This window comes from Piliocolobus tephrosceles, chromosome 9, assembly GCF_002776525.5.
Source record: "Piliocolobus tephrosceles isolate RC106 chromosome 9, ASM277652v3, whole genome shotgun sequence".
Taxonomy (NCBI): domain Eukaryota; kingdom Metazoa; phylum Chordata; class Mammalia; order Primates; family Cercopithecidae; genus Piliocolobus; species Piliocolobus tephrosceles.
Genome location: NC_045442.1, coordinates 81,996,820 through 82,009,601, shown reverse-complemented (window position 1 = coordinate 82,009,601; position 12,782 = coordinate 81,996,820). Strand labels below are relative to the sequence as shown.

The following is a 12,782-nucleotide window of genomic DNA, read 5'->3' as shown; positions in this document are numbered from 1 at the left end:
AAACGAAATCTGTATTAGTCAGGGTTCTCTAGAGGGATAGGAGTAATAGGATAGAAGTATATATGAAAGGGAGTTTATTAGAGTATTGGCTCACACGATCACAAGGTGAAGTTCCACAATAGGCTGTCTGCAAGCTGAGAAGCCAGTCTGAGTCCCAAAACCTCAAAAGTAGGGAAGCCACAGTACAGCCTTCAGCCTGTGGCCAAAGGCCTGAGAGCCCCTGGAAAATCACTGGTGTAAGTACAAGAGTCCAAAAGCTGAAGAACTTGGAGTCTGATGTTCAAAGGCAGGAAGCATCCAGCACAGGAGAAAGAAGGAGGTTAGAAGACTTAGCAAGTCTGCTTTTTCCAGCTTCTTCTGCCTGCTTTATTCTAGCCATGCTGGCACCTGATTAGATGTTGCCCACTCAGATTGAGGACGGGTCTGCCTCTCCCAGACCGCTAACTCAAATGTTAAAATCCTTTGGCAACATCCTCACAGACACACGCAGGAACAATACTTTGCATCCTTCAATCCAATCAAGTTGATACTCAATATTAACCATCACAAGTCCACCCCTTGTCAGATTCCTCATGGAAGCCCTGTTGTGGAAAGAGCTCCTGTGGTCTCCTCCCCTTGCTATTTCTGTGCCCCACAGTGGATCATACCAGGATGGGATGTTGTGAGCCTAAATGAGTTAATGTGAGCAGAGGGTTTTGTGTAGTCAGTATGGACAGCGCATGGATTTCCTTAGCCCTGGAACTCGGCATATTCCATCCTAGGATGTCCATGAGATTTATGGGACAGGATAGGGCCTGATTTGTTCCTGGCTGTATCCACAGTGCTTAGTACAGAACAAACTTCAGAGATGTAGGTAGATTTTGTGGAATGAATAGTGAATAAATGAATGGATATATTATCAAAATTCATAAGCAAGTATTTTGTAAAATGAATGTAATTCTAGAAGAATTCAGGGAAACTCATTGTATATTGATCAGCTATGGCAGAGAAACCCAGCTTTCCCTGTCAGAATCAGGTAGGTGACTCCCAAAAGGAAAGTTAACCTTTCTCTCTTGCTAACGTCTACCATGACCTTTGACAGCATTGGTTCCTAAAAGCTTCACACCTGTGGAAACCAGTGCTTCAGTGGTTTAGCCTCAAACATCTTTTTCTAGCCTTCAGGGAAAATGTTGACTAATCTTGTTTGCCCCTAAAGGATAGCAAGTATTATTTGTGAATAAGCAACTAATGAACTGTGTGACCTGGGCCCAATCCCTTGCCTTCTTTGGCATCAGTTTTTCAGGCTGCTGGCCTAGACGCCTCCTGATAGGTCTCTTGCAGAGATAGTTCATGAGTGGATGGTAAGCATGGGCCTGGTTATTCTTCTAGGAAATCAGTGACCCGGAGATCTTGGATCTGGTCCATAGTGCCCTTGGAAGGATGACCGTGGTCCGGCAAATCTTTCCGTCTGCAAAGGACAATCAGAAATGCATGAGGAACAACCACCGCATCTCCTCCCTGCTCTGCGACCCCCAGGAAGGCTACCTCCAGATGCTGCAGGTCAGTGCTGAGCCTCTTCTCCCCAGTGCCCTCCACCAAGAGTCTCACCCACACCCTTGGCCAAGGGAGACATGTGGGGGCCTCCTGTTGCCACTAACTTCAATTACTAGCTCTGTCATTTGTTGAAATTGAAACCGGTCGACTGGGCAGTGTCTCTGAGCAGTACCAGCAGGCAATTATGCCTGTTGTCAGCAGACAGGGCTTATTGGCTCACTGGGTGTCTCTGGTATTTAAAAGTTCATGCATAGAGGGTAAAAAGATTCCTGTCTCTTATGTCTCTGTGATGACTGCTTTGTGGGAATGTGTTCGTCTGGCAGGGCTGGGGATGGAGTCTTCTTTGGGAAGTGATCATTTTGAACCTGTTTTAGGCTCTTCTTAATACAGACGTGACCCTTGCAAAGCAAATTGGGACTATCCCAGCACATAGGTTGAGTGCTGAGGCTTGGGTCACCCAGGACACTGTTGGATGCCCAGCTGAGCAGGGAGGGGCAGGGCAGCAGGACCATGACATGGAACCCCACGCACACGGTTCCTTCCAAGGCCAGAGGTACCAAGTGTTTCTGGCCATTCCTTCAACCCTAAGTATGTGCAATTGGCACTAGCTTGTCTTGGGCCTTGGAATATGATGGAGAGCTATGTGCCTGGTGTAAGAGGTGGTTTCTCTCTGGGTGTTTGGGAGCAACAGGGAAGCAGTGTGGAGAGTACCCACTGGCAGCCTCAAATCCACTTCTAGGTTAGGAATGTGGTGCCTCAGAAAACTTTCACTGATGCTTAGTGAGAGCCACAGGACAGAAAGAAATTTCTTCCAGTTGGGTTTGTGGAAATTGCCCAGAAGTTTGTACATGTGATATGCTTTCCCCTCAGCATTTGAAACTAGTTCCACCATCTTTACCCAGCCAGGCATGAGGGGTAGAAATCAGAGTTTCCGAACAGAGATGGCTGTACCTGCCACCTGAGTATCAGCCCCACCCCATAACATTTTGTTCTCACTGTAAAAGGGGCCACACATTTTGTAGAAGGGAATTATTGGAATCTTGAGTGGGGTGTGGACATGTGTCAAATTTGCCAAAGGAATGAATCTACTCTATAATCTCATATGTAGGGAGAAAAAGGAAACATGTCTCAATGATGGTAGGCACGATAAATGTGTTCTTGGTTGAGGTGGAAACACAGCACACATTGATTTTAGCTGGAATAATCTCCATTCCACCAGTGTCCTCTGCTCCAGGTAGCCCACCAGAGTGTCTGGGGTATTTCTAAGGTGGCAGAAGGGTGGCGAAGAGAGTGGACCCAAGGCCCCTGCAGCACTCATAGACTCAAGAGCCTGGGCACCCGAGTCAGAGTGAAAGGCCCTGGTGCAAGAGTTTATGTTGAGGTGCTGCTGGTTTATTCTGCCTTCCTCTATGTGGAGTCTGGAAGAAATGGTGAAGGCCAAGTAAGTTCCTTTCACTGTGCCTCTGTAGTCATCACTGCCAGCCTCCATGTGGATGGAAATGGCCTTAGACAATGGGGCTCAGGGAGAGTGTGCCCATTCCCGCCCAGTGCACCAGGAGAGGGGAATCCCTTTGCTCTCTGTGGGGCCAGAGCCTGTGAAGGTCTCACTCTCTGCAGGGTCTTTCTAGCTTCTCTCTCCCTTGAAGGGCTTCCTCCCTCCAAATACATGGCACCCTTGCCTCATATGCCCTAAATCATTCTCTGGGTCTTAGTTAAACTGCACTCAGTCTCCTTGAGGAACAAAGATGGGGCCACTTTCCATGGCACAGAAGTGTCTGCAAAGGTTGGAGCAGGGGAAAGAGGAAAGTGCTTATTGTTGGGACCTGTGATGCCACCTTTTGCTGTGGGTGAAAGGCGCAGGTGGGCCCCTTGGTTGCATATCAGACACATTGGATACAAAAAGTCTTTTCACTGGAGTAGAGAGAAAGAGAGACTGAGGGTTTCAAAAGGGAATCTATCTGAGGGCCTACTTAAATGACACGTGCCCATGGAGAGGAGAAACAAAGGCGCAGCTCCCAAATATGTGGCCGAACATCATCAAATGAGGTAAATGCAGTGTCAGACCCAGGAACCCTGGGACACTACACCTCCCTCTGTTCCTGCTGAGACGCAGGCACTGCATAAAGAGCAAAGCTTAAGTACAACACTACAGGAATCTTGTAGTAATAGCAGCAACAGTAAAAGAGGAATCAAATCACCTGGGTTCAAATCCTGGTAACTCTAGTTACTAGCCAATTATTTCATTATTATTATTTGTTTATCATTCTGTGCCTCAGGTCCCTCCTCTCTAAATTGAGGTTTAGAGTATTAACCCCCAGAGCCATAATAAAAATTAAATGGGAGAACATACGGAAAGCATTCAGTTCAGAGCTGAGCTATTAGCAGTACAGGTTGAGTATCTCTAATCTGAAAATCCAAAATCTGAAATACTCTGAAATCTGAAAGTTTTGAGTGCCAAAATGACACTAAAAAAATGCTCATTGGGGCATTTCAGATTTTGCATTTTTGGATTAGGGATGCTGAACTGGAATTGGAATATAAAGCAAATATTTCAAAATCTGAAAAAAAATCCCAAAAGAAAACACTTTTGGTCCTAAGCATTTAAGATACTGGATACTTAACCTATTATCATCATTACTGAGGGTGTGGACAAGTACATTTAGGGTTTCCATGGAAGGGCTGAACATAGCCTCCCTTTTTTTTTTGGTGTGATTTAGTCTACCTATCTCCAAAGCGTGCTTTTTAAAGGCATCACTGCAGGTGGGAGGGCAGTTTCTATCTTTCCAGCCCCCTATCACAGGTTTTGTGTACCACTTATTGTCCACATCTCTCCCATGGGTACTGAATCATAGCTTCCTTGCTTGGGAGTTGAGAGGCTATGTCTTTTAGACTCATGTAGCTCTTTATACAAGACCACAAGACTCTGCTCATTGAAGACACTCGATAAGGAATTAAAGGATGAATCTATTAAGAATGCAGGTCTCAATACAAGTTAAACTGACTCTAGATGCCTCTCTCTCTATATATATGTAAAACACTTTATTAAAGGAATCTCTGTCTCCATTTGTTGCATCTGCTTCCTTGCGAGGCAGTATCATGAGAGGAAAATGTGGATTTATTTCCTCATCCTGCCCAATAACTACTTAGGCATCTTGTAGATTCATCTCATTTACAAGCCATTCCCTTCCAGTTTCCTCCATAGCTATTACCACTTCTTTCTTAATGACAGTGTGGAAGGAAAACTAATTTCTACTAGCCTCTAGCTGTGAGATTTATCGAGAAGACTCTAACATGTTTAGAACAACTAACTCAAGGAAAGAAAAAAACATTTATGTCATGGATTATTAGCTTTGTCTTGATGAAATTAGTGAAGATCCTTTTGGAAATGGAGCTCTCCAGTCCATCTTTAGTCCCCCCCCACCAAATGGCTACTCCTGGGAAGATCATTCTGGTTTAGAAGCTTCTGGGAGGACCAAGAAGAACAGGGAATTTTTGCAATAGCATCCATCCCTTGGCTTCTCTATTGAGCTGGCCTCAGAAACTCTGTCATCCTCTATGAGGCCTGTGGTCAGGGCTTTCTGTGCTCTAAAGCCAACCAAGGACTATTATAGCAAATCAGTTTGGTTCCTATTTAGCAGAACAAAAGGCCCTTGGAAGAAAAATACCTAAATATGTGATCCCTAGTGCTCCAAAAGCATTGCCTTTGCCAGCATGCAGCACTGTTGTTTATTTTTCCCACAAAGCACTGTCTTATTTGTGTGTTTCTCATTCTTGTTTCCTTGATAAGTTAGTTTAGGATTTGTCTGACTCAGCCAGTAATAAAAGTGATAACCAGTCCCTCAGAACCCTGAGACTTTGCTAAGATTTCACGGACGTCTTTGCTCAGAGGAGAATCTGTAACGTACTCTGTCTCTGGAACTGTACTGCCCTGTGACATCAGGGCTGCAACTGAAGTAAGAGGCATATTATCACATAGCCATCCCCCCATTTATATTCAAATGTGTTTCTAAGGGGTGACAGGCAAATGATATAAACAGTGTTGTGTGGTCACTGTGGAGCCAGATCCCTGACTTCAGCTTTGGGGGCTAATGTGGTATTACCATAAAATGGTCCCTCAGGTTGAAATTTCTCTTCTTTGTGTGTTTAAAAATTGTCGAATGGCTTGATGGAATCGTTCTTCCTCTGTGCTGCACACAATCTATTAGAGGATTTCAACCCCTCTCCCTCTAATATCCCTTTTTTTAGGGCTTTCTGTACTCTTCCATGGCTAAAAGGTTTTTGTCAACCTGTTGGTAGAAGCCTGTCCTCTGGAGCTTCACCGAGCCTCCACATACCAGCTACCTTGGATTTCATGTCACTTTCAATGGTTTACTTAGCCCTAAAGATCCGTATGGGAGCATTTAACACAGAGAGTGGGGAAGGCTTTGTCGGAGACAATTGCACAGATGTTCTCCTTGGGTGCAACCAGCTGCTGTTCTGGCTGCAGGTGGCCATGCGTGCATTTGGAGCCCAGAAAACCTTGGGTGTGGACAGATAGCCCTCTTTACTCTTCACACCATCCCCTCAGATTCAGCAGTGAGCAGAGCTCCCTGCATCCCCCATGCCCTCTGTTACCATCTGCTTCCTCCTGAGGCTTGACTGTGGTGCCCTATCCCAGGACAGCTGGACTGGCAGCAGTTTGGCAGAGAGACTTCACCTGGCATAGATTTCTCAAGCTGTGACATCTGTGTGTCAACTTGTCCTCCCCGCTGGACCCTCTGTTAGCTGCTTGTCAAACTTTGCTGGCCAACCACAACCTGTCTGAGGATTTGGTCAGAGGTCAGTTCCTGCTGTTTGCCTCTGTGATGTCTCCCTGAACAGTCCACTTTGCTTGATTAATGACAGAGGGAAGAGAAAACTAGGCTCTTTAAAAGCCTGGAGGAAATGCAGCCTTTCTTAATGAAAACATTTCCCACACTTCCAGCTTTGGTGTTGGGAGGATAATAGTCTGGTTCTGACCCTGGCCTGCGATTCATCTTCCTTCGCCTCCAAGGATGATTTTTACCTTGATAATGCGGATGCACAACAATTCCCTGGGCCCCAGAGCATAACAAATACTAGGCTGGAATACCCCCAGATTTACTACAGAGAAGGTATGTGCTGCTGCCAGGAATACCCCCAGATTTACTACAGAGAAGGTATGTGCTGCTGCCAGGAAGGCAGTCTGGCCATCCAGCAGACACACCCTCCTGTGTTCCAGGGGCCTCTCCCTTTCCCACTGATGGGGGCAGAGGTCTTAGCTGGATCATCCTGGGAGCCTGCAGCACTCCTGAGGACCTCAACACATTTCATGGGGGACTTACATGCTCATTATCTTTGGTCCTGATCCTGCTTCCAGGGATTCAATAACAGACCAGAACACCTGGGCTTCCAATGTGCCTGCCTCCACCCTGCCCAGTGCTTGCCCAGGTGGAAAGTCAGTGCCTTCCTGATTTCAACAAGACAACAAATTCCCTTCTGTACAAGATATCCACTGTGGTCTGAATGTTTGTATCCCTCCAAAATTTCTATTTCGAAACCCCATCCCCCAGGTGACAGCATTAGGAGGTGGGATCTTTGGGAGGTGATGAGGGTGGAGCCCTCATGATTGGGATTCGTGCCCTTATAAGGGGCTGAAGAGACCAGAGTTCTCCTCTTCCACTCTGCCAGGACAAGATGAGAAGGCATCACCTATGAGCCAAAAAGCACATCCTCACTAGACACAGAATCTGTAGGCACCTTGATCTTGTACTTGCCAGGCTTCAGAACGGTAAGAAGTTAAGTTTCTGTTGCTTATAAGCCACCCAGTCTGTGGTTTTTTGTTGCAGTGGCCTGAGTGGACTAAGGCAGCCTTCACATCTCCTCGGGAGCCTCAGAGCCAGTGTTACACATGGTGGGATGTTGGGTGGGGCATTTGCATTATAACTGCTCAAGCAGGATTCAGCCTTTGAAGCCCCTCCCCGCTGGAGAATGTGGAGTGTTTCTGAGCACTGCTCCCCTGCCCCCAGTGCTCCATCCATTTCCTGCCTCTGGATCTTGATTCCTTATTTTCTCATGAAGATCAATTTAACAGTCTTACTGGTGGCCTTTGCTCCTGCTGACACAAGATATTTTCCTAAATAAAGTATAGTTACTGATGTAATAGAAATTCTGGTAATACATTTTTAAAAAATCTATTTTTCCATCCCTGGTCCTCAGTCAACTTCTTGTGACTCATCTCTAATTATCCAGCAGCCAAGAGTGTCCACCTGGGTCTTTCAAGAGCTGCAAGCCCCCAACAAGAGCTCACGGCTGAGTTCTCTCCTGCTTCCCAGAGACGCCTCCTACCTTTCCCGTTATCTTTCTGAGGACCCACCTCCTGCTTGGGTAACTGATGTTGGAAATTTACACCTTGCCAGGATCCTGCCATCTCAGGGGAATGCACAGCCTGAGATTCTGGTGGAAGATGGCCAGTTCCACATTTATTCACACAGAGCTCCCATCTCTTTCCCCAGCAGCCTCTATCCACCACCACTTGTCTTCTAAGAAGAGGCATCTTCTTTGCAAATGCCTTGACATCTCTTTAACTTCGTGTTTCTAAGAACATGTTTAGAACTGTTATTCAACTTTCAGTAATTCCATAAATACCCATTTATGCATTTGTTATGCATTTATTCTTACGTTAGACCTTTCACAAATGTTCCCTCCTAATTCTCATAAACCCCTCAAAATTGGGAATTTTAATTTCCATGTTGTAGCATGTTCTGATTGGGAAACTGGCATGTGCACAGGCCCAGAGGCCTGAGAGAGCAGGGGAAGAGTTCATTGTGCCTGGGGCACGGGGTGAGAGGCAAGAAGTTGCGAAGTAACTTGGAGGGGACAACAGTGACTGGGACTCTGCCCTTGGTGATGTGATGTGGAAGATGTGTATCTGAGAAAGGCAACTCTATGCAGTGTGGAAAGGGAGGATCTGAGACTGGAGACAGGTTAACCAGTGGTTACCATCTCCCTAGGGAAAAATAAGGGCACCTGAACTCCACCCCTAAAATGGGAGGTGACCATTGAGTGAGGACATCTGAAACCCCTGAGCTGGGCAGAGGGTGGAGTACAGAGCACCTGCCTTCCATGGATACTGGACTGCAGCTGGCCTTTGTTCCAGCCATACCCTGCCTGCCTTCCCCACCTCCCCTGCACACCTTGCTGATCTCATTGCAGAATCCACTGTCCCAAAGGCTCCCGTGGCTGAGCCAGCCTTGCTATGTGAATGTCTGGCTTTTGACTGCAGCGGGCCACACTCTCCCTCTCAGGAACCAGAGTCAGGGTATTATAAAGCTTTCCCCTCCACCCCTCACCACGCAACACACACTCTCTGAGCCTTCCTGTGTTGGTACCTTTTATGAAACATCCTAGGGTCAGAGAAGTGGCCTTTCCCTTAAAGGGCCGCCCTGCAACACCTCAGATCATGTAGCCCTGAAAGGTGTGGCTCAGACCCTGGGGGCTGTGGCAGCTGTGGCTGTGCTGCTGGGACCTGGAGGAGGCCAGGGACATGTACACAGGTGCTTAGGTGAGCAGATTTCAGGTGGGACTGGGAATTAATATTCAATACTGATTCTTGCTTGATCTCTGACCCTCAAGCCTATAGGAGTCAGACATGTTCTCTTCGTGCCTTTGGAAGGCTTTAGGGACCAAGGGACTTTGTGAGAGAGGATGAGTGGTGTTGGAGGATACAAATTCATTTTCTCAGTAGTTCTCATGTTCTGCATCTAGACTTGTGCTGACCCCAGCTTCTGGGGACATCCCTGGAGGAGCTCTCAGCTCATACATATTGAAATCAGGAAGCTGCTTAGATATTTTATTTGCCTCTTCTATTCCTTTCTGTCTCTGCTCCCTCTGAAAATGAAGATGCATGCAAAGATCTTAGAATAGTACTTGGCACATAGGGGTACTACCATCTGCATTCCACAGGTGGGTAAATCAGGGCTGCCACATCGCACCTCTCCAGGGGCCCAGATCACACTGTATTTTATTGTTATAAAGGTAAGTCGCAGAGTGTTCAACAGCTTGTTCAACATCACTCAGCAAATGGATGCTAATGGAGATCTACTTCACTTGTTCAATCAACATTTATTGAGTGCTTGCTGTATCCAGGCACTACTGTAGAGACCTGGGGTCCAGCTGTGAGCAAAGCTGGTCCAGGTTGGGATGAATCCAAAGCTGTTGCTGATCCTATTAGACCGCTTGCCTAAGCTGCAACCCTAGTGTGAGAGTCGTACTATATGGTAATTAGTGAAAGAGGAACTTACTGCAAATCTCTGGGGTGGCTAAATGAAACCATCCAGTCCCTCTTCCAGCTCTCTCCTCACTTATAATAGAGCCCACGGGCTCCCAGGAAGGCCTCAAGCCCTTTTCCTGGCTTCTCTCTGGCCTTGACTTCACTCCCACTGGCATCTCTGACCTGGTTCTAGGTATTTTGCTTTGCTGCCAGTTCTCTCCTCTGCCATGCCCGTGGCCTTGGCACTTTGACCTGTCGTTTGCTTCTCAAATTTACTCTTACCTGGAATGCTTTTTTGGTTCCTGGAACTTTATGCTGCAGTGTTCCTAGGTCACCCAGAGCCCTGGGCTCCTGCTTGCATGGGGATGATGGTTTAAATAGTGACAGCATCTGCTTGCTTGCCTTACCTTTGCTGATGGACTCTGTGCTGTGCCTATCCTAAAATATGAGGGAGTGAGGCAAGGACTTCTTCAAACCAGGCCTCATTCTCTGCACCTGTGGTCTGTGGCTCCAGCCTGGGCTGTTGGTCCCTGGTGGTCAATGACGAGTGAGCATCCATGCATCTGGAAGCCTCTCTCCTTCCACACTTCCTTCTCAGGGGCTCGACATGACCAACCCTGATACTGGTATCCAGCTATCTTCCCTGAGGAAAGGCTTCTCTTATGTTTATCAGGCTCTGGAGAGGGCCCCAAGTTTAAACTGCCTTTCTACCATCTACTTGTGATTTTTTTAATCCAAAAATCGCTTCTCAGAATCGGTTGTGAGGTTAGGGCCTTTCCTACCCTCTGCATTGCCACCAGTGAACTGTCAGCTAAAGTCAGTTTGCACAAAGTAGGTCACCTCCATGAGGATGCTGAGGTTGGAGTGCAGATGGGGGAGCCACAGATTACTGCTGCAGTGTTAGATTATGCCCATGGCAGGGAGAGACAACATCTTACCAGGGAACAGTTAGGAGTAAGTGCAGTAGATGGAAACAGCTCCTTGGGAAGATCAAGAAGATGTTTTGAGGAGGTTTTAGACAAGAACAAATTGCTGTTTGAACAAATTGCCTCTCCAAAGTCAAAGTGGGAGGGATAAAATCTCTTTTATCTGCGATTCATTTTCTATAATTTCTCTTTTTTTGTAAAACATGGTTAGTGTATGCCTTCTGAGAAGATCCCTCCATCCATCCGTCCGTCCATCCGTCCGTCTGTCCATCCATCCGTCCATCCATCCATCCATCACTCCATCCATCCATCCATCCATCCATCACTTCATCCATCCATCCATCACTTCATCCATCCATCCATCTACTCATACATCTACACACTCATCTACCCTTCCGTTTGTGCATACATGTGTCTACCATGTGTTCAGCTATGAAACATACATTAAGTACCAGCTATGTGCTTTGATTGGTGCTGAGTTCTAGAGATAGTACTTAAAGAGCTCAAAGTTTGCTGAGGTAAACACATTTATGAGCTGACAACATATGTAATGGAAGAGGGTACATCCAGGGTGATATGTGGGCAGTGGGAAGGCCTGCCTATCTGTGCCTGGAAAAGTGCATTGCTCAAGCCTGTTCCTGTGAACTGGGATGTATTTGCCCTTCCAAGCAGACATACTTGTGGAAGGACTGAGGGCTTCCTTTGGCCTTTCTGAGTCATGTCCTGCTTTTTCCTCTTTTTTCAAGATCTCTCTGCATTCATACATTTGTTGAGTACCTTGATTCATTGTGAATAGAAGTGCTGAAGTGAAAGGGAGATTCCACTGGGTTCTGGTCAGAGCCACAGATGAGCTGGTGCTGTAGACTCTGCCCTGATGTGTAAGTGTGTGGATGGATAGGGGTAGGGGTCAAAGAGACCTGGCTGGTTAAATAGCAGCAGCTATGAGTGGGTGACTGCTAGACCCATGAATGTCTTGAGAAGAGAAATCTTCACATCATAAGGATTCTCAGCTTCAAGTTATTCTTTTGGGTAAAGAAAAAAACAAAAACAAAAACAAAAACAAAAACAACAAAGCAATTCTAAGTGGCTTATATTCCTTATAACAACATCTCCATCATGGGTTTGTTTTCCAGAGGGGAGGAAGACTTAAAACACATGCAGTGGTGGGGGCTCCTGAGGGCTGGGGAGTTGCCAGCAACAAAGAATGAAATAGTCCTGCTCATTGAGGGAATGCTCCTCTAGGCCTCAAGTGGCTGAGGTCACAGTTCTGTCATAGTGTTCTGCGTGCAGTGGGGGGTGAGCTCCCGGTGGGTGGTGTTACTTAATTTTCTCCCTGCTGTCAAGTAAGCTCCTGTGTGCTGCAGGCCCCTGAAGAGGGTCAGCCCAGGCACTGACCTTCTGCTCCCCCTCAGTTCAAGGCTCTGGTTTTAGCACAGTCTTGAAACCTCTGCAACATCTGGCCATCGTCCACGTACCTATCACACCTACAGCATGCAGAGACCCTGGGCATGCAGCCCACAGTGGTCAGAGCTGGGTGACAGGACCGTGACAGACAGGACAGAGCTCTTCAACAATGGTCTGTGCACAAGGACACCTACAGGGGTGGCAGTCAGCTCTGCCTGGATGTGACATGCTGGGAATGGCCCTTGAGGACTGGGCAGGCATAACAGGGCAGATGTTTGTGATGCCCTTGCACCTCCTATTGGCTCATCTCAGACTTCAGCTTCAGTTGCTGGAGAGTTCCCGCCACCTAAGTTCTGATCTAAGGTTCTGCTTTTGGAGCACCTGGACTAAGAAACATGAGGAAGTAAATTGCGGGCAGAGAACAAGGCACAGAGGTGTTGTAGTACAGGGACATATTGAGGAGGGTGGGAGTGAGGCTGCGGGAGGAGGGGTTCTTTTTGCAGCCCAAGGAGCCTATTTGATCTTCGCAGGAGTCCTGTGAGGCTGACACGATCTCCTATTTTTATCTGGTGATTTTGTTTTTCTAAAATATTTTTAGCAGACGACTTGCTGCTTAGGCGTTCAGAGAATGGTCCCCTTGACCCACTTTG

At 46.9% G+C, this 12,782-nt stretch overlaps 1 protein-coding gene across 1 annotated transcript in view; it reads left to right on the top strand.

The window, feature by feature from the left end:
- The window catches only part of GRID1 (glutamate ionotropic receptor delta type subunit 1), a 786,921-nt gene that overhangs the window by 493,642 nt on the left and 280,497 nt on the right, over nucleotides 1-12,782 (top strand). Inside the window, exon 6 of the mRNA XM_023226082.3 lies at nucleotides 1,369-1,539. Within this exon, the coding sequence (XP_023081850.1) occupies nucleotides 1,369-1,539 (171 nt within the window). The remainder of the gene's footprint in view (nucleotides 1-1,368; nucleotides 1,540-12,782) is intronic.